At 37.3% G+C, this 20,881-nt stretch overlaps 1 protein-coding gene across 1 annotated transcript in view; it reads right to left on the reverse strand.

The window, feature by feature from the left end:
- Positions 1 to 451: 451 nt before the first annotated feature.
- Positions 452 to 20,881, reverse strand: part of HAS2 (hyaluronan synthase 2) — a 29,830-nt gene continuing 9,400 nt past the window's right edge. The window contains exons 2-4 of the mRNA XM_008001453.3: positions 17,245 to 17,871; positions 6,013 to 6,114; positions 452 to 3,952 (exon numbers count right to left, since the gene is read on the reverse strand). Of these exons, the coding sequence (XP_007999644.1) occupies positions 3,023 to 3,952; positions 6,013 to 6,114; positions 17,245 to 17,871 (1,659 nt within the window). The 3' untranslated portion in view covers positions 452 to 3,022. The remainder of the gene's footprint in view (positions 3,953 to 6,012; positions 6,115 to 17,244; positions 17,872 to 20,881) is intronic.

Below are 20,881 nucleotides of genomic sequence, written 5' to 3' on the forward strand. Positions count from 1 at the left end.
AGTCTCAAAATCCTGGCCTCAAGCAATCCTCCCACAGTGCTGGAGTTACAGGCATGAGCCACCATGCCCAGTCCTAAAATGTATACTTTAAGGCTCTTTACATCAAAAGATTGTCACCAAGTGACTTCATCAGTGAATTAAAATTAAAACCATCAATATTTCTGGCTTATCTGACAGTAATGTTCAGTGGCTGCAGTTTATAATGTAGCCGTACAAAGGTAATGAAGGTAATGAAGGATTCTTAGAAAACAGATAACACAAAGGAACTGGGAAATAAGATGAATTTGAGGGATAAGAGGTAGAATGAGATCATTACTATCAAAGCTCCTCTGATCAGAAAATGCTGTTAATGTCCCAACCCACTTTTTAAAAAGTCGATATTTATTGTCTTTTTTTCTGATTATAAAAACATATTTATAATATTTGGAAAACACAAAAACATACACAGAATATAAATCAGTCATTCCCAGTATTAGAGATAGTCATGTTTAAACATCTTCACTTTTATAAAATTGGGATGTTACTGTACAAAATGGTTTTTTTTTTTTTAATGTGACATTTCTCCAAAGTCCATGTGTTCTCTGAGAACATTGTCTTCAATAGCTAAGGGTGTCTCATTTTATAGAAATGCCATGATTTATTTAATTATTGCCCTCATCATTTGATTTTAGGTTAAGGTTTTGTTATTATTTCTGAATAATGCTGAAATAAACAAGCTTGGTTATAATATTCCTGCATATCTGATTTTTTTTCCTGCTATAAGTTACTATAATAAACAAAATTGTCTAAATTTGTGCTGCTTTCAAGGGAAGCAGAAGAGAAAATTATAGACAAGGGTAATGATAATTAAGCAGTCTCTCTCCTCTCTCTGGTTTTCAAGATTTCCAAACCACACCAGTTTTGGGGATTTCTACCTAATAATAAGTAACATTAAATGACATATTCTTTTTTACCAACCATCTTTTTTTAACCCCCCCTTCCTAAATTCATACCATTATAATCAGGAAAACAAAGTTCCCCCTTCCCTTAGAAAAAAAGGCAATTATCTTATCAAAAATATTTTATTTACAAAAAATTAATTATACTATACATCCTATACTGGAAATACATTGAATAATTGCTAAAATAAATACAGGCAATTAATTCAACTTTTTATAAGAATGAGAGAATTTGACATTTGAATGTTATCAAAGCTTAACTTAGAACATAAATAGTTAAAAAGGCAAACTCAAGTTTTCGTCTCATTTATTGGCATGGTGTGATTGTTTCCCACAAGCTCTCCAATAGTGAGAGTCTTGAGTTTCAGAAGATGTACCTTTTTGTACTCTGAAGGTAGAATGTGCAGCTTTTTCTTAGGCAGGATAGATGTTACATAGATGACTGCATAAAAAAGAGGCAGAAAGGCAAGAAGCCCATTTTTTTTAAACACTTCTCCATGTGTCTCTGCCTCACCATAATGCTGTTCATTCAATTATTCATATGTTCTGTTCAACACAGGTCTACACAGCACCAGCTACAAGGCAAGGTCAATCATGTAAAAAATAAAACCGGATAATGGAGGCCTTGTAGTAACTGTATTAGCCAAGTTCAGAGTATTTGGTTCAATAATTTTTATATGTGCCAATCATTGATATACTTATTAAACCTTGATGTCACTTCTACTGTGTAGACATTTTTATACAGGTCCAGAACAGGAAATAGGAAGCGATGATCTGTATAATTCAGAAAAAAAATTCCTCATTTTAAGGTAAAAGAGGATAGATACTTGGTGATTCTATCTGCCAATTTTGAATTTATGTGTTTTATAATTTATCCAACTCACCTGTGTAAACATTATACTAACATGTAAAGTGAACTGGCAAGTTGAAAAAAAAAAGACAGGCAAAACATGTTCAATGTATAGGTAGGACCCAGTAAATTCAGGCCACAGAACAAAACCTTTGATAAACTGCATTGTATGTGTCCAAATTATACAGATAATTTCTCCACTTTCCACTTGAGTTGGTCTGGGAAAACAATGCGAGAATCTCCAAAGATTATTCACCTTTGATACTCATGTTTCGTCCAGTGCTGGATGCCTACTGTTTTCTTTCAAAGACTATCATTCCCTTTTTAAAAAAATCTTATGAAAAAATTGCACTGCCTTTGGCCTTGATTTTCAATGATTTTTTTTTAACGTACACACGAAAGTGTGTATTTTTACTTCCAAAGTGTGACAGGTATATTGGCCTTTTGTAAAAGAAATAAAAACAAAAAGTTAAAATGTTGAAAGTTTAAATACTTTTTTCACAGAAATAAACTATTCAATTTTAAAAGGTAGAGAGAGAGAAACATTTTATTCTTTCTATCATAAACATCAGTCAACCAAGCTTCACATTTTGGGCAGGATTTTTTAAGTATAAATTTTTTAAGAACTTATTTTATTTTAAAAAAGGAAGAACACGTTTATTTTGGCAGAGAAGTAAAATATAGAATATGCAAAATTTGTCTTTAAGATTGGCATACAAAATTTAAAAACACAGTACAATTATATCAAAATACAGCACAGCCAACGGCCTTTAAAACTTCCTTTGGCATTTCATTTGGTAAAGTTAAAAAGAAAATTCTTCCTTAAAAAAAAAAAAATTATCTATCAAAACAGTCCATAAGTTAGGTTGTATAGGTTGAAAGAACTTTTCCTTGAGTTTCCAAAATCCTTTTCTTCCATGATAACCCACATAAAGCATGGCTAGTGAGGTATATAGGGCAAAACACTTTCAGGCGGATGCACAGTAAAGAAAAAGTGCATAAACAAAGAATTCATCCCATTTTCATAGAAATAACAGGTTAAATCTGAGTTTCTTCTTGTTGATGTATTGTTTTACTTTGGCAGAATGAAAATAAACCCACATAAATGTCTTTGTTCAAGTCCCAGCAGCAGTGATATGTCTCCTTTGGTGGCATTATCTGATGCCACAATACTGTACAGCCCCTAGAGGAACTAAGGTGTTGTGTGTGACTGCAAACGTCAAACCATGGAAGCTCATACATCAAGCACCATGTCATACTGTTGTCCCTTCTTCCGCCTGCCACACTTGTTGATGAGAACAACATACAGCGTCAAAAGCATGACCCAATAGCATGCATAGAGCAACGTTCCAACAATGAGAACTGTCTGTTTGGATTCTGAAAATGGCCTTTTAGATTCCTTATAAATGGTGAAAATCACACCACCCAGGAGGATTGTAAACCAAACTGACACTGGAATGAGTCCTATGAAATTAACCACAATGGTTTTCCTTCCTGATGTGCCCCACCCAGCTTTGTTTATTGTTGCAATTGCAAACATCTTGGCGGGAAGTAAACTTGACATGTATAACACTGAGTAGAGAGACATGAAGACCATGACGATATTTCCTCTAAGGCAGCTGGCAAAAGATGATTTTATGAGACCTACTAGCTGGACAGTTAACAAGAAGAGGAGAATGTTCCAAATTTTACCCCGGTAGAAGAGCTGGATTACTGTGGCAATGAGAAAGAAAGGAAAGAATCCAGTGATAATCGCTTCATAGGTCATCCACAAGTGATGTTTGTGAAACCACATTGCATTGTACAGCCATTCTCGGAAGTAGGACTTGCTCCAACGGGTCTGCTGGTTCAGCCATCTGAGATATTCTATAGGTGTTTCAGTAAGGCACTTGGATCGAGCTGTGTATTTTGTTGCATAGCCCAGACTCAGCACCCGGTTCGTGAGATGCCTGTCATCACCAAAGCTACATTGGTTGCCCATAAATTCTTGATTGTACCAATCTTCCACAAACTCATGCAACAAGGAGTTTCTGTACATTCCCAGAGGTCCACTAATGCACTGGACACACCCAAAATAAGACTGACAGGCCCTTTCTATATTAAAAGCCATCCAGTATCTCACACTGCTGAGGAATGAGATCCAGGAATCATACTTGTTTAAAATCTGCAAGAAGAAAAACATAAGTAAAAGGTAAGCTTTAGCTAAAAATTCCAGCAAAACCTGTTCCATCCTGAGGTAACTACCTGGAGTAAGATTTGTTATTTTATTCTCCTGTTTTGGCATCCTTCCTCTTTTTGGTGTGGTTATTTTATGTTTTCTCTGATTCTCTGATTCTGTTACTAATTTGTTACATTGTATGCATGTGTTGAGATTCTTTGATGTTGAATATTTTTTTCTACTTCATCCTCTATCCTCTTTCTGCTATTCTTATTCTGTTTGTTGTGTTATCATATTGAGATATTTATTTATTTAGAGATGGAGTCTCACTCTGTCACCCAGACTGGAGTGCAGTGGCATGATCTCGGCTCACTGCAACCTCCACCTCCCTGGTTCAAGCGATTCTCCTGCCTCAGCCTCTCTGGTAGCTGGGGACTACAGGTGGGCGCCACCAGGCCTGGCTAATTTTTGTATTTTTAGTAGAGACAGGGTTTTGCCATGTTGGCCAGGCTCGTCTTGCTTCTGACCTCAGGTGATCTGCCCACCTTAGCCTCCCAAAGTGCTGGGATTATAGGCGTGAGCCACAGTGCCCAGCCAAATTGAGATTTTTTTTTAGGCTTTAGTTCTCAATTCCTAAACTCTTTTCTCCCAGGCGCTCTTTCATAACATCTAAGATATGAATGTTTTTAGGTCCCAGTTCCTCCTGTGCTGGTTAATTTCAAACTGATCCTATCCTTGGCTATTAATTTTCCTCTCCTTTATCCATGCTTTTTGGCAATACCAGCAATAGGAGAGTTTCCCATGGCCTTCTTGCAAAATGTAAATCATGAAATAATGCTTTATATAAAGGCTATTGAAAATTATCAGCTTTTTTGGCAATATTTCTAAATTCTCTCCTCTGTCTCAATTTTGTTCAGTTTTCGTCTGGATTTTGCAAGCTTCCTTTTCTTTAAAATCACCAGGCTATTTTTTTGTCTCTTCTAATGTAATTTCTTTGCCTTTGCTATCAAACTACATATCTAAAATGGGTTATACAGCCAGATAATATCTAAATTTTAAAGTCTATTTTCCATGTGCTTTCTTACCTTTTGCTAAAGTCTAACCTCATATTTGCAAGGCAATCTTATTTTAATCTTCACATATTTTCACATATTCATTTTTCCAAATGTCAAATTACCTCCATTAATATTTGTTTCATTGTTTCTTCATCAATAACAAATGATGAACAATATTGGAAAACCACTTATCCATTCTTTGCCTCTTTCACTAGTATAAATTTGAGTCTCTGTTTTTTAATTCCTTTTTGACTCAGATTTTTTTTTAATCAACTACATATTGATCATCCTTTAGGTATATAGGTATAAGATATATATCAATTTCTTACCATACTTCTGTTTCTTTTTTCTTTTTTTTTGAGACCGAGTCTTACCCTGTCGCCCAGGCTGAAGTGCAAGAGCATGATCTCGGCTCATTGCAACCTCCGCCTCCCAGGTCCAAGTAATTCTCCTGTCTCAGCCTCCCAAGGAGCTGGGAATACAGTCACACGCCACTACACCCAGCTAATTTTTGTATTTTTAGTAGGGATAGGGTTTCACCATATTGGTCAGGCTGGTCTCAAACTCCTGACCTCACTCACGTGATCCACCTGCCTCAGCCTCCCAAAGTGCTGGGATTACAGGTGTGAGCCACTGCATCTGGCTCATACTTCTATTTCTTAATCCTTGTAATGAAATAATTTTTAGCAGAACATGAAATATTAAGTTATGGCCCAAAGATAGATGGTGGAAATCATTACACATTTATTTTAACTTGCATATATAACTTATCAGCTACTACAGAAATGGGTTATACCCCAGGACTAAGCAAGAAAGTTCTAAATTATATTTCAATTTACATAGGAAAAGAGGCAGTGAAGCAGATCCAAGGTACATTTCAATGTGTCTCAAGCACCAAGAACAACACCTGGCACAGAGTTAGTGTTTAATAAATGTTGTTCAATGAGTCAATGAGTAAAAGTGCTCTTAAAAGTGTTTCATGCAAAAAAAAAAAAAAATGAAGCCATGTACCTGGACATCTCCCCCAACACCTCCAACCATAGGATCTTCTTCTAAAACTTTTACCATCTCCACAGATGAGGCTGGGTCAAGCATAGTATCTGAATCACAAACCTGCAAAGAAGAAAATGAAAAATGAGTTACAGAACTATAAATATATGCCCTGTAGTTAAAATTTCGCATATATACTGTGTCCTCATCTTACTGTCACAAGGCCTCAGTAACAGAGATATGGTGGTGATAACAGAGGCCTTGTTATATCATGGCCAACACAAAGAGCCTATTTTTCAGCAAACTCAATATTTAAGTTAATGGTATTGCTGGGTAGAACAGCTGAAGTGATGTGCTAAGTATGACTTGTAGCGTGATCAACTTGTCCCAGTTTGCCATACATGCTCCCCATTTTGTCAATGAAAGTCTCACATCCCAGGTAACCTCCAGTCCTGGCAAACTATAATGGGTGGTCCCCCTAGAGGTCTGTTTAAGGAAAAAAAAAATGTTTTTTAGTTACCTTCAATAAGGCTTTTAGGCTTTTTTGTCTTTCAGGTCTGAATGATAAGAACATTCTATGATGTTATTGAAAGGGAGACATATTTAATGATTTTGCCTTTTATTTTAATATGGTAAATAAATGACAGGAGAGCAATTCTCCTACATAGGATTGTGTAATTCTAAAGCAATAGTATAGCTCTAAAGATTATATAGTTCTAAAGTTCATATGACCTGGGCTTAGCAAATGACATTGCATCAGGAAGGGAAAGATTTGCAGGACCTTCAATACCTTTTTATTCTAAAGTATTAAGTGTTCATCTAGCCCTCTGAATTTAAAAGTGGATATAAATCACTTTAAGCTATTGTGGAAATGCCCATTGTTGTTTTTAAACACAATCTTTCTATGAGCCAAACAAAAGCAAGTCTGAAACCAGACCAACCACAACTTCAAGAAAATTGTTGGAATTAGTTTATAACTGTGTATTCCTAACAGACATTTCTATTGGAGGCTCAAGGGCACAGGGCTATAAACTGTGCTTTTCTTTCCAGACCAATTTCCAAATCAATTGAAAAATTAAACAGAAGAATAACAAAGCAAATGGAAAACCAGACTATTACCTGTACACTTACAAAGCTGATATGGAGAATAGGGCTTTATATGTGGAAAAGTGGGCTTCATAATTCTGTTTCCCAGAATTACTCAGTCCTGGAGACTTTACTCAGTCCCAGAAAAGCTCTCAGTGGGACTAGCCTCCTGCAGATACAGTGTATGGCCCTTCAAAAGGTACAGCTGATACCTGTTCCTGGGGGATTGTCCACTCCCAAAAGCCAGGGAGAAGGAGCTGGGCTTCCCCTTATTCCTTCTACACTCACTAATAAGATTAAGTCATTCCTTTTCTCTTAGGAAAGGAGTGAGACAGCTGGAAAAGGCTGGTGGGTTATACCTGCCAATGGAGCTTCCTCCATATGATCAGAGAAAATCAGAAATAGAAAAAAAGTAGGAAAAAAAAGTCCCCATCTCTCTATCCCTGCAACATTTACTAATTGGACATACTCTTTTCTGCTGAATGCTGCGAAGTCCTAACAAATATAAATTGATCAGAATTGTCATGTGATTAATCAGCCTGACATCCCCATTCAATGAATGGCATGATTGGCAGAGACTGAGTATTTATTATCTGCAATTCCCATATTCTGCCATCAAGTCTGACTGTACTGGTCAGACTGAATCAAGGTTTAGTCAATTTTTTAAATATCAAAATAAATTATTTAACAGTTCTGCAAACTACTCTATAAACATAGTATTTCAGCCTGAGCAACAAAGTGAGACCCTGTCTCACAGAAAATAGTGTTTGATATGCCAGTTTTGGATTAAAAGAAAAAGAAATTAACCAATTAGTAGAAGCATAAATAGTCTCAGAATTAAAGGAGACTCTAGATAATGTAGCATGAGTCCCTCACATTAGTAATTAAGGAATCCCAACATTTTTAAAAGCATCTAGGCTGGGTGCAGTGGCTAACACCTGTGTTACGAAGAGCAGTGGGAAGCCAAGGCAGGGGGATTGTTTGAGCCCAAGAGTTTGAGACCAGCCTGGGCAAAACAGCAAGACCCCCATCTCAAAAAAATAATGAAATAAAATAAAAAATAAAAGTATCTACCTCAATTTTACTAATAGCTTTTTTATTTTTCTGAAAAGGTTTCATGTTAATGAAGAATGCTGGTAAAAGTAGCAATTTAAATGCGTTATTGGAAATTATAATGTGTGGAGTATATGGGGCATCAGAAAGTGAACCTATCACCCTTCTAGGTTTAATTATAGCAATTGTGGCATTAACTTCTGAATTTTTAAAACTTTATTCTCCTTATTTAGAAGCACTCATTTTCTAAATGAAACCCTATTGATTATTTTTGTCATTCCATTTAAGTTCAGCATAGTCTCACTTATTTTAAGAAAAAAAAAATTAGGCAGAAGCTAGGCATTCGTTTTTCATTATAAAAAAACAGGATTTTACTGACACTTGGGTTTGTATCCAAGCATCCCAAGTCTCCGGAACCTAGAATAATTCCCCCGAAAGTAATGTTTTGCCTCTCCCATGCCCTGTCTATCCCTGGTTTGTATGTGGCTACGAGCTGGGCAGCAGGTCTGTGATGAGGCTAGAAAAAGGTGAAGGCAGAAAGTCTAACTCATCTTTAGCCTCCAGCATCCTGATTTTATGACCACACCCACCTCTGTTGACTCAAGCTGGAAAAGGTAAAACCAGGCTAAAATAAGACTAAAAACAACAGGAAGGGGGCAATCCAGAGTTAATGTTCAAATAACTCCGTCTGCGTGTGAGCACAAGCAAGCCAGGAGAACTGCCTCTTTGAAATGACTACACTGGAACCAAATTTATGAGGTTCTGCATATTTAAATTGGTTCCTGCCCCTCCCAATTTCCAATAGCAAAGTGCCAGAAGTTCTCTGAGAGAGATTGTTCACATGGTGAATGTAGCTGTATCAGAAAGAAAAGCTCAGAAATCTCTTGGGAAAGGGTTTATTATCGTGGGATTTAACAGCTTTCAAATTTTTCAACTTCTGGATGCTGTTTGGTGATAGAATGCCAGCTAGAAAGTCATGGTCTTTGACAGTTTGTGAAAGCATGTGCATTCACAGACACAAGGGAATTTACTCAGTAGGGTGTAAAGAGCATAACTTTTGCCCTTCTTAATTCCATACAGCAAGAACAGGCTTTCTAGCCATCTCCTCACTCATCAATAACAAGTATGTAGTTTCATGAATGTCAGCTAGTTAGCCCTGGATTAGAATCTGTGGGAGACATGCACCAGTTCAAAGAGAACTGAACCTCACATAAGGAAAAACTACAGGACAGGATTTGCACACAGGAAAGAGAACAAACTGAAACATCTTTTTGGCCACACTAAGTGCATCAGTGTAATTTGTTGAAACCACATGATCATTAGTTATAAGATTTCTCACTAGAAGATATGGAAATGAAGCAAGTCACCAACTTTTGAGTAAATGAAACACGTCAAGACAAGAACACATTATTTAGAAGAACCAGCCACCTCAGTCTTAACCACAGAATCATCCACTAAATTGCATAAGACCATCACTCTTCGTGCCTCACTACTCCAGCCGAGAGTTAATTCCCTCCATTTCCTCCCTATCTAAAACAGGGATTGGCAAACCAAGGCCTACTGGTCAAGTCTAGACTGCTACCGGTCTTCATATGGGTCATGGGCCAAGAATGGTTTTACATTATTCAATAGTTGAAAAAAAATCAAAAAGAATATTTTGTGACACATGGGAATTACATAAAATTAAAATTTTAGTGTCATAAATAAGCTTTTATTGGAATTCAGCCTTTCCTGCTCATTTACTTACTATTTATGGCTGCTTTTCATCCTGCAACAGCAAAATTGGCTAGTTACAACAGAGACCATATAGCCTGCAAAGCCTAATATTTACTATTTAGCCTTTTATAAGCAAAGTTTGCCAACCCTGGGTTCAAAATAACTGGTTACAGGGAGAAGGTTCTGCTTTCTTAAAAATAACAGTGAAGTTGAGATTAAATATGTTTGAAGCCCAATTTTAATTTAGTAGATTTTGCAAAAGCTGTCTCCATCTCCCTGTGTTAGGAAAAGCCTGAAATATAGGATATTAATAAGTTAGATTTTCTTCAGCCAAGATTTTGCCTATTACAAGAGCAAGTACCCATGAAATCAAGAAGTCTTAATTAAAGTCTGAGGCCCTGTAACTTACTACTTCTATGACCTTGAACGAGCCATTTGCCATCATCATGGGACATTTGTGAGACATGCAAATAAAAGTACCTTGTGAATTACAAAGGACTGATTCCATTAGTATAAGGTAATAGTCTTCAATATTTTATACTTTCTAAGTAAACCCACACCTAAAGGATTATGTCAATTATTATCACAAATAGATAGCTCTGTAGCAACGATCACTAATAGGAACATAGGAATTGATTACATATAGAGAATCTCTTACCACATGAACAAACTCAAATTTATCTGGAAGCCATCTCTATAGCATCCCTGTCTGTTCTAATTTATCTCACTAATCTTAGAGTTAATTTATCTCACAACAATCTAAATAAAAATCTCCTGCAGAAATACTATTATCTATTCCACCAGATGCCTTTCAAATTTTAAGATCCAAGTCTAAAATGCCAAATCTCCACGTTTTACTTTTAATGTCTTTTTTCAGACTGATGGATCTCCTCACCTTCTCCCATACCACTTCAAAGGGCATTGACAGCTAACACAGCAAGAGAGAAATCTTAATTACTCTGGCTGCCTTCAATGAGGAAACAGGTTGAAAATAAATCAAAACTTTTTCTTTGGCTACTGGCTTCACCTTTTTCCTGCTTGTAAGGCTTAACCCTTCATCTTAACCTTCACCCTTCATCTTAACCTTGACCCAGTGAGACTATCTCTAGAATGTGTAGAATTTGTTCTTGGTTCCTCCCACAACTTAACCCAAAAGTAAACAGAAATTCTGCATGCCCCCCGCTCACCACAGCCCAATTTCTCTAGTAAAAAGGGGTAATGGCAGGAACAAAAAATTCCACAAATACTTACTTAGTAAATACAAGATGTTACCATTCCCCCTGAACTCCTACCAGTACAACCTCAGAGCAAACACACTACTGAAACAAACAAACAAAAAAAGTACTATATAAGGCCTTGGAATCAAATCCATCTGGATCCCAATCCACCATTAACCAGTTATGTAAACTTGGACTGGTTTCTTCACTACAGACTCCTTACCTCCTGAGCTTCCATTCTGTAGGTGAAAAATATGGTTAATCATACCTACCTCATAAGTTTGTTGTAATGGTTAGTTAATAAGATAATGATTGTAAAGCTCTTAATAATGGCTAGCTCATATAAATGCTCAATAAATGGAACTCATATATACTAAAAAGTAGGCCACAATACATGCAAGATTTGGGGGAAACAAAACAGTGAGGATAGAAGTTGACTTTACAATGATGGAATATTATACACAATTTAACATTTCTCATACAACCAAAAAAAAAAAAAAAATCCAAAGCTCTAGTGCATGTTCATTTATCAAGATTGTATAACTTTATTTTTTAATCTTGATTTTCTATTTATATGAATTCTAGATGAATAGAATTTACATATAAACATAGCTAAGTTAAGCAGCCTCAAATTAAGCAGCAAATGCAAAATCATAAAATCTAAACATTTTAGAGCTATAAATCTTTTTGAAATTAATGAATAAAACCATTCCAGAAAAAAAAAAAGTCCTCAATGAAAACATCATCTTTCCTTTGTGAAGGGAACAGGGGATGGGGAGGAGGTTCTTCTCTTGTAGTAATTTGGTTTATGGTACAGGATCTCAAATCTAGCCAACAGAAAGCCTTTACATCATAGACACCTATGCAGTTTGGTACTTCATTGTAATTCTTCTTAAAAGGAATTAGGAATATACAAGCATTCCTTAGTAGAATGAATTATCCAAATTATTATAAAATAATTCCTGCCTTCCGACAACCAATCTCTTCCAATTATTAAAGTGAAAAAAAAGGAGTCATTTGGTTATTCTCTTTTCCTTTCTAGGAAAGTTGAAAATGAGCGAAAGTTATAAAAGGTGCAAAACAAAGGTGAGGAGCCAGTTGGCAAAGTGAGAAACCAAATGCTGTCACCTCTAAGGCTTAAACCATGAAGGACCCTTATTCCAAATGTTTGAAATTCTCATTCTAAAGAAGAGAATCAAGAAAGCTCATAATGGTGCCCTTAAATCAAGATTTATATTCGAGACACAATCTGGGGGAAAAAGGCAGATTAAAAGTGAGAGTGAGAAACACGATAGTAACCGACAAATGAAAGTTCTGATATCGCTTTTTCTTTTGATCTTGCTCTAGCAGAGCTTCAGGATGTTGCCAGATATAATTAAGATGTCAGAAGAATTACACCAATACTGACTTAACAATCTTGAGCTGAAGGAGATCTTAGAGATCATCTGGTCTACTACCTCAATGGATGATTCATTAAGGCCAGGACCATAGCAGGTAAACAACAAAGTTGGGTACAGAATTCAGATTTCCTCATTCCTCTTTCAGTGAGCTCTTAGTCTTATCCTCCAAAATGAAAGACACAAATAAACTTACTATTCTCAATACTGGCCCGCAGAATATTTCAGTTGCTCAGGCTTTCTACACAGAACAGAACAGGAACCAGTTAAATGTTATACACAGTTGATTATCATTTATTTTTGGTAGTTATATTACATAAAGTTGCCAGGAACACTGAACTGGAAAATACTGAAAATGTGCTTCTAGCAGAAACACAGGGCTAGGTTCCTCCGAACCTCTGGCCACAACATTTTTGACAACACATAATCTTGTTTTACCTATGCTTCTGTTTATATGTACCTTATTTAATATACATATGGTTGGTTCATTAATATTGAACTCATGTCCAACAGCACGGTATCTCATGCCTAAAGGAAATTCATCTCCACGAGGTGTATCAGTCTTCTTGTGCTCAGGAGCGCTAGATAGCATTTCAGCATTACAGTTCGAGGCCATGTTAAATAGCTATGCCGCCAAGGAAAAGCACAAAAAAGGGGAAAATGTGGCACTAAAGAGACCATGAAGAGGATAATTGTTTACAGTATAAAAGCTGAAACAAGAAGCCAAAGCATCACCTTGTTTGACCTCAGCTGGAACATGCACATTGGACGAGTCAAATTTTTTGCCACTGTGTGCTTGTTAGCAAATGATCACCTAATGACTGTAATTATTGATTTTAGGGTTACAAGTACATTTTACCAAGTAGACAAATTTACAAATACAGAATCCAGTAATAATCACAGTCAACTCTACTGTTATCAATAATAAAGCCTTACTTTTTTCCGACTCAGAGAATTCTGGATATGTAGAATGCTATAAGATTAAATCAATAATAACATTTCCTCCTATAATCTTCCAGCTTAGAAGATGTTCTTATTTGTTATATATTTTCTACCTAGGAAGTCCCTCATGCACACATCAGGGGATTTTTTTGTTTTCCTTTGTCTCATAGACTGGTGGCCACTTGAATTGTAATATGCATGTTTAGTAAGAGATAGGAATAAAGCAATTATATAATCAAGACATCAATATATTTTAAGTTTTCTGATAAAATTACATTTAAAAAGATATAAAAAATTAAAATAATCCCAAAGTGTTCTAAAAACAAGGGAAAAATAGAAAAATATACATTGGAAAGTGTCAATTGGTTGGGTATTTGTTTAAGATAACTTTAATTTTGCTTATTGTACTTTTTTAATACTTTTGAAACATGCTGCCATAAGCCTGTGTTACTTTTGTAAATAAAAAAGCCATTATAAACCCTACGTCAAAGAGGTACACTAAACTTTTGTCCAACACTAAGCCATACTCAGAACAGGTCAGAATCTACCCATTTGTTAAAATAAAGTTTCTCTAGAAAATACACTGACTATGAATTTTAAAAATCTTGCTCATTCTCCTTTAAAAAAAAATTCATTCCCTTCAACTCTTTTTTTTTTTTTTTTTTCCTTTTTTTTGAGACAGGGTCTTGCTGTGTTACCCAGGCTGGCATGATAATGGTTCAGTATAGCCTTGACCTCCTGGACTCTAGTAATCCTTCCACCTCAGCCTCCCAAGTAGCTAGGACCAGAGATGTGTACCACCAAGTCCAGCTAATTTTTTTTTTTTTTTTTTTTTTTTTTTTTTTGGTAGAGATGAGGTCTCCCTATGTTGCCTAGGCTGGTCTCGAACTTCTGGGCTCAAGCATTCCTCCCGCCTTGGCCTCTTAAAGCACTGCCCTTATAGGCATAAGCCACCACACTGGCCCTCTTTAACTTCTTTTCTCAATTTGTTTTTTCCCTTCCTGTTTTCTATCTTTATCTCTGAAAGCACCCATGAGCATTCATCAGATAAATTTGCTACCACACTGGGTTTCTCCTTGACTAGTGACTCCCTCACTGTTCTATGTCAGCATTAATTATTTGAACAGCTACAAGGCTGAGAGAGCAGTCAGTAGAGAAGACTAGAGATGAAAGCTGAGACAGAGTTAGAGCTGGTAACTGAGAAAGCTTTATTCCCGAGGAGACAAGAGGAAGCAGGTCCAGTGGTCTCAAGGGCATAGATCAAAAGTATAACCTTGAAACAAGAAGTGAGGTTGGATACTCTTGAAACAGTTTAAGAAGAGAGTAAAGATGATCTTGACAGCATTCAGAATCAGTACTTTTGACTTTCTCCTTAATAGGAGGCAAGGTCATCTGTTAGTAGTTAAGCAGAGAGGAGTTTGGATAGGGTTTTGGGAAAGCGGTGAAGGTATGAAATAATAGGCTATGAGAGCAATAAGCAAGACATCTATTCAAGACCAAGTGAAAAGAGTGCTGAAGAGTGCCAAGGATTCGGCTGCAACTGGAAACCAATCCTTTTGGCCACCTCTCTCCACAGTTAAGCAGAATTCTCCAGCAAGTTTGTGAGCATGGTCAATTTCTTGCCCAGCCCCCATTTTCTCTTGCGTATTACCACCTGAACTTCACTTCCTTCTTTCCCTAACCAGCCTGCACTCCAAGTTCCATCACTTGTAATGCTTAGCAGCCAACATCCTCAAACCCTTTTTCCCTTATTTGTCTTTCTGTGGTTTCTGCTTTGTAATGCTCAAACCCTGGGTCAGTCAGAATAGAAGATGGGAGTGTTTAGTGTTGTGGATTGAACCTTAGGAAATTGCCATTTTTACAGGTCAAATATGGTTAAATATCGGGGGATTTACTGAGGGATGGAAAGATGGAATTACCAGTTTCAGAATGCTAAGACATTTGTACTCCTGTGTGAGTGCTTGGAACTGGCTGAGAGTCCCAGGAGGCATCAGGGCCCAGTTAAGAGCCCCTGGTCGGGTCAGTATATCTGGAGACTTCCCCTATCTCAGCCTGGAGGAAGAAAAGTTCTCAAGCCTAATTAGGGCTCTAGCAGGAGGCCTACTCTAATATTTCATATTTTGTATTATTTTTTTCCTGGACAGGCACAGCATAAAGTTGTCAAGGATACAAACAAAATTCAAAACAAAAATGATGGGAGAAGAGGGTTTGGGAGGAGCACGTTTAAAGAAAAGTAAGAAAAAACCCATACAACGAGGCCTTGATTAGAAATGACAAATGTGGCAATTGTTTTAACTAAAAGACAAAATATCAAAACAGATGTTTTCTCATTTAAAGCCCAGAACTTCATTTTTCATATCCTCTATAAGTTCTCATCATCCTTTCCCTTTGAAAATAGCCTATTATCCTCTCATCCAAGCCCAAAGTTATACTATGTAAATACCAAAAGTCCAAAGATAACTGAAACTACCTTAACTTGAAAGTTTTACCTTTGAGAAATTAGGAGAAATGCTCCCAACTGTCTAGAAGGGAGATTAACATGCAGATTAACATAATGAAGAAATGCCTCTAAACTCTTCAGACATCAACTGAAATTAGTTATATGGTGGCAATTGACAGGTACTATAATTTGAGTAAGGACTAAATGGTAATAAATAACAATAGTAATATAAAAAGCTTTCATTCTATCAATGATATCATAAATAACTTTTGCCAAACTCCTGGAATACATTAATTTATTCTATCCAGAAAACTGAGACTCAGAGAGGTGGTCTGGCCCATGGTCAACCAGCTAGTAATCTCTATGATTAGAACTTTGGTCAATTGACTCTAAAGCCAATGTCCATTCCTGTCTCACTACGTGAGAACCACTAGGCATGACTCTGTGGCCGTAAAGGACCCTAAAGAATAGGATGGGTTTTCTAAAAACCAGAATTTCACTAGAAATTCTTGAGGAGAGGAAGACCATCCCAGTGCCTTTCTTAAACCAGAGACATTTTTCCCCTCGCAATACCATCATGGCCAAAATCTAATTATTATAAAGTATCTGCAGAAAATTAAAACTAGAAACTCACAGGGACCCTACTAATGTTCTAAAGAAGGAAGCTTCAATGAGAACCAGGAGAAGAGAACCCCTATAGTGAGCTGTCAGGAAATTAATGGGAGACACAGCCTGCCTAATTTTCATGCAGGCAAACACCATCACAAATGCTTTCAAAGGTCAAGTTGCAGTGAGTGAGGTAATGCTGTTTGGAGAGTGAAATAAACATTACTTTGCTTTTGCTCTAAGATTTTTTTTTCCCATTTTTTGTTTTCCTTTTCCTTCTCTCAATTTTAATTTTTTTTTTTTCTCTTTTAAATCAAAATCGTTCTCACCACCCTTATTTTGCCCAGTCTCTGCAAAAAACATTTTACAGCCTCCCTTCAGCCTGCAGATTTTCTCAAGACCCTTCTGCTCAGGCAGACACTATATTCTTACAAAGCTGGAGAGTTTTAGAGTGTGGAAAATGACGTTGGATTTGACTTGGCAGGATCAAGGGGGCAAAGAAGGTAAGAGGGGGGAGAGAAGGGAAGGAAGGAAGGGTCTCCTGTCAAAATAATCCTGATTTTTAACCAATAACACGGCACAAATTAAGCATTTTCATAGATAGTCTCAACAGTTTTACAAGATTTTTTTTTCTCTTTTTCAAAATGTGCTTTCAACAGTCATGCTATTTTCAAATGAACTGAAAGAAGTACTGTGTTCAGAAGGGACAAGGATGGGCTATAGCATATGACTGGACAGATACAAAAGCTGCTTTATTTAAATGTATGTTTGCCCTGGCAGGAATTTGGAGACCTACCTGTACATAATCCACACTTCGTCCCAGTGCTCTGAAGGCTGTGTACATGACTTCTCTTTTTCCACCCCATTTTTGCATGATGCAGATACTTTTGTTGGACAAGACCAATTGCGTTACGTGTTGCGAGCTTTCTTTATGTGACTCATCCGTCTCACCGGGACCCTTTTCGTGGAAGTTGTTCTTCCAGATATAAGTGGCTGATTTGTCTCTGCCCATGACTTCACTGAAGATGTCCATCATGTAAAGGTCATCTTCTGAGTTCCCATCTATGACCATGACAACTTTAATCCCAGGGTAGGTTAGCCTTTTCACAGATTGCAAACATTTTCTTAAGTAGTCTGGATCTTCTTGATAGGCAGCGATGCAAAGGGCAACTGTTTTGTTCAACTTTATGGGGGTTTCTAGGGATTTTTTCATTTTCCGGTGCTCCAAAAAGGCAAACAGGCTTTGGATGATGAGGTGTGATGCCAAAAAGGCACCATACAGTCCAAAAGAGAAATAGTAATTATCCGTTTGGATAAACTGGTAGCCAACAATATAAGCAGCTGTGATTCCAAGGAGGAGAGAGACCCCAAAGAGTGTGGTTCCAATTATCCTCAGGATACATAGAAACCTCTCACAATGCATCTGTAATATAATCAAATGATACTTTGGTTAACCATGATTGTCCCACACTTGTTATATACCTAGTATTCCGGGGAGAGCATTGGACTAGAAGCATTCAGGAGTTTTAACACTCAGTTTTTCACCCAACTCATTGTGTGACTTTCTGCACTTCAGTTTGCTCATCTGCAAAATAGCGATAAGGATGCCCTTCTAGGCCGGGCGCGGTGGCTCACGCCTGTAATCCCAGCACTTTGGGAGGCCGAGGCGGGTGGATCACAAGGTCAGGAGATCGAGACCATGGTGAAACCCCGTCTCTACTAAAAAATAGAAAAAAATTAGCCGGGCGCAGTGGCGGGCGCCTGTAGTCCCAGCTACTGGGGAGGCTGAGGTAGGAGAATGGCGTGAACCCGGGAGGCGGAGCTTGCAGTGAGCCGAGATTGCGCCACTGCACTCCAGCCTGGGCGACAGAGCGAGACTCCGTCTCAAAAAAAAAAAAATAAAAAAAAAGGATGCCCTTCTAGCATACCTCAGGGAGTTATTTCAAGGGTCAAATGAGATGATGGTACAGGATACTACTGAAAACCAATGTATTAAACGAATACTGCATACATTGTTTTAATGTGTTAGATCACTAGCCTAAGGCTGTACTCTATGTATGTGGTCATAGCCAGGCGTGGACCCTGAAGTTTCTAACACCCAAAGCAGTCATTCTTCTATATAGTCCCCTCACCCGTTGATACTGGCCAGTGAAAAACATCCACTGGAGATTTTGCTAAATTTCTCATGTGTAATTTAATCTCACCTCCAAAGCGTATTCCTCAACTTAAATCCTTTCCATGCAGCCAGCTGACATTGGAGATCAGGATACTGGATTCTAGTACTAGCTCATTAACTAACTGTGTGACCTTGGGTGAGTCCCCATACCTCTCTGGGTCTCAGTTGTTGTTTTGTAAAAATAACTGTTAAATGAGGGATTTTAGAATTGATTATTTCTGAAGTTCCCACTGATGTTAAAAATCTTCCATCCCTAAGTACCTTGCATAGATATCTATCAAAGCCCTCATAATTCTGAATTGTACTCCTTTGTTCCCATGTCTATCTCCTCCATCCACCATCACCAATACTAGATGATTAGATCCGGAGCATCACGAACCTTACTAGAACACAGTAAACACAATAAATGTTTATAGAAATAGTGAACACATTAAAGGACAAATAACATCATGATTTATTTCAGCAAGTGAGTTTCCATCCTGTTAAAAGCTATAGTACATTATACCTGAAACACATTTCCATTCAATAATAGTCAGTTTTGTAGTCATCCCTAAATATTGTCTATCTCCTGAAAACAGTTTTAAACAACTCAGGGACAAAAGGACCATTTTTCCTAAAACATTTGTATTTCCCAAAGGATTTATATTTCCCAAAGCATTTCTGATGCTTACATTAAAGGGGTGGTTGGCCTTTTTATTTTTTATTTTATTTTTTTCCTTTTTATTTTATTTTTTTCCTCCTGGAGTTTTATTTTCCTCCTCTTCCAAGGATGAACTATCAAAGAAGATATAATTGGTATAAATGTAGCATCTTCATCTTTAGTCATTTGCATCCATTTTTGGACTTTTCTCATATTTACACATATTTAGTGTTTAATCTTTTTAATTCAATTCATTTTTAAAAGCTAAATAAATCTATTTCAAATAGAAACTTAGACTAAGCAATTACCTTTGCAAAATCTTTTGCTTGATGTGCTATTTATAATTTCCCAGTCCACGTGCCAACTTAACACCAACTGTTCACACAGTATCCTCTAGGCTATTAACAGCTGCATGGCCACCACGTTGCTCAGCTCCAAGAGGCACCATTCACACAGTCACCTGCTATTCCCGGCAATTGTACATTGAGACGATCCTGAGGGGATCTGCACTGTACTTTTGGGAAACCTTAGTGTGGTTTCTTACCAATTGTGTTACCTTTCCTTCCTAAGCATAGACTTGGTGTGGCCAAGGCATTCCAGGCTTTGGAAATCTGAGATGTGCCACTTCCAGTGAGATCTTTTAAGAAAGATAATATACCCCCTCTCATCTCTCTGGCCCTTCAACAGGCTTGATACATATATTAACAATGTTTTAGGGAATTGGAAAGCCCTAAGATAGATGGAGCTTGGTCCTTGGATTGCCATATGAAAGGGAGCCACCCACCAAACAGGAATACCTGCCATGGACTCTTACGTTGGCACAAAATAATTTCTGGATTTTTGTTTGTCCATTATGCATTTGGGGCTCAGTGTATTCAACTAGTATAACTTAAATAATGCAAAGCACCCTGGAGATCAGGATTCTAGCTGGCGGACGTCACTTTTTTATTGTTGTTAAATGGAAATAACAGAACTTATCAAAGACCCCACGGGGCTGTGGTGAGGAGCAAAATGGAACAGTGTTTATGAAAGTGTTTTTAAAAACCAGAAATGCATTGCAGCTTAAAGGATCAGTTAACTAGGAAGCGAAAAAGCAAACACAACAAAAAGAAAATTGGTGTTCCACTTCTAGCAACTATGTGGGACACCATAGCGTGTAATGTTGGAGTCTGATAAATGTAACCATAACCCAAGTGGAAAGTTTAAACTGTTGGGGAATGGTGAAATGCTGAGTTTTCAGTGAAAGGCAGGCAAGTACAGCATCTCTTGTTAATTAACACAGCTGAGGGGATGCTGAAAACTCCCACGTGGTACATTAACCAATGCCTAAAGGTGCTGGGAGCACCAGACTTGGAACTTGTCATTTCCAAGACGTGAGTCATTCTCACAAGAGTGAAAAATTTCAAGGGGACTAAATCACTTTGCCAGGGAGAAGCTTAAGTGTGTATTTAGCTTGTGTTTAAAATCACCATAGCCAGCAAAAGAACTGCCTGCCATTCTTTTCCATTATTCACATTTTCCTTGCTTTTATCAGCACACGTGGACACAGAGAGTGTTGACATAGCATCTGCTGGCCACAGCTGAAGTGGGAACACCCTCTTACATCATAAGACTCTA

This window comes from Chlorocebus sabaeus, chromosome 8 (assembly GCF_047675955.1).
Source record: "Chlorocebus sabaeus isolate Y175 chromosome 8, mChlSab1.0.hap1, whole genome shotgun sequence".
Lineage (NCBI taxonomy): Eukaryota > Metazoa > Chordata > Mammalia > Primates > Cercopithecidae > Chlorocebus > Chlorocebus sabaeus.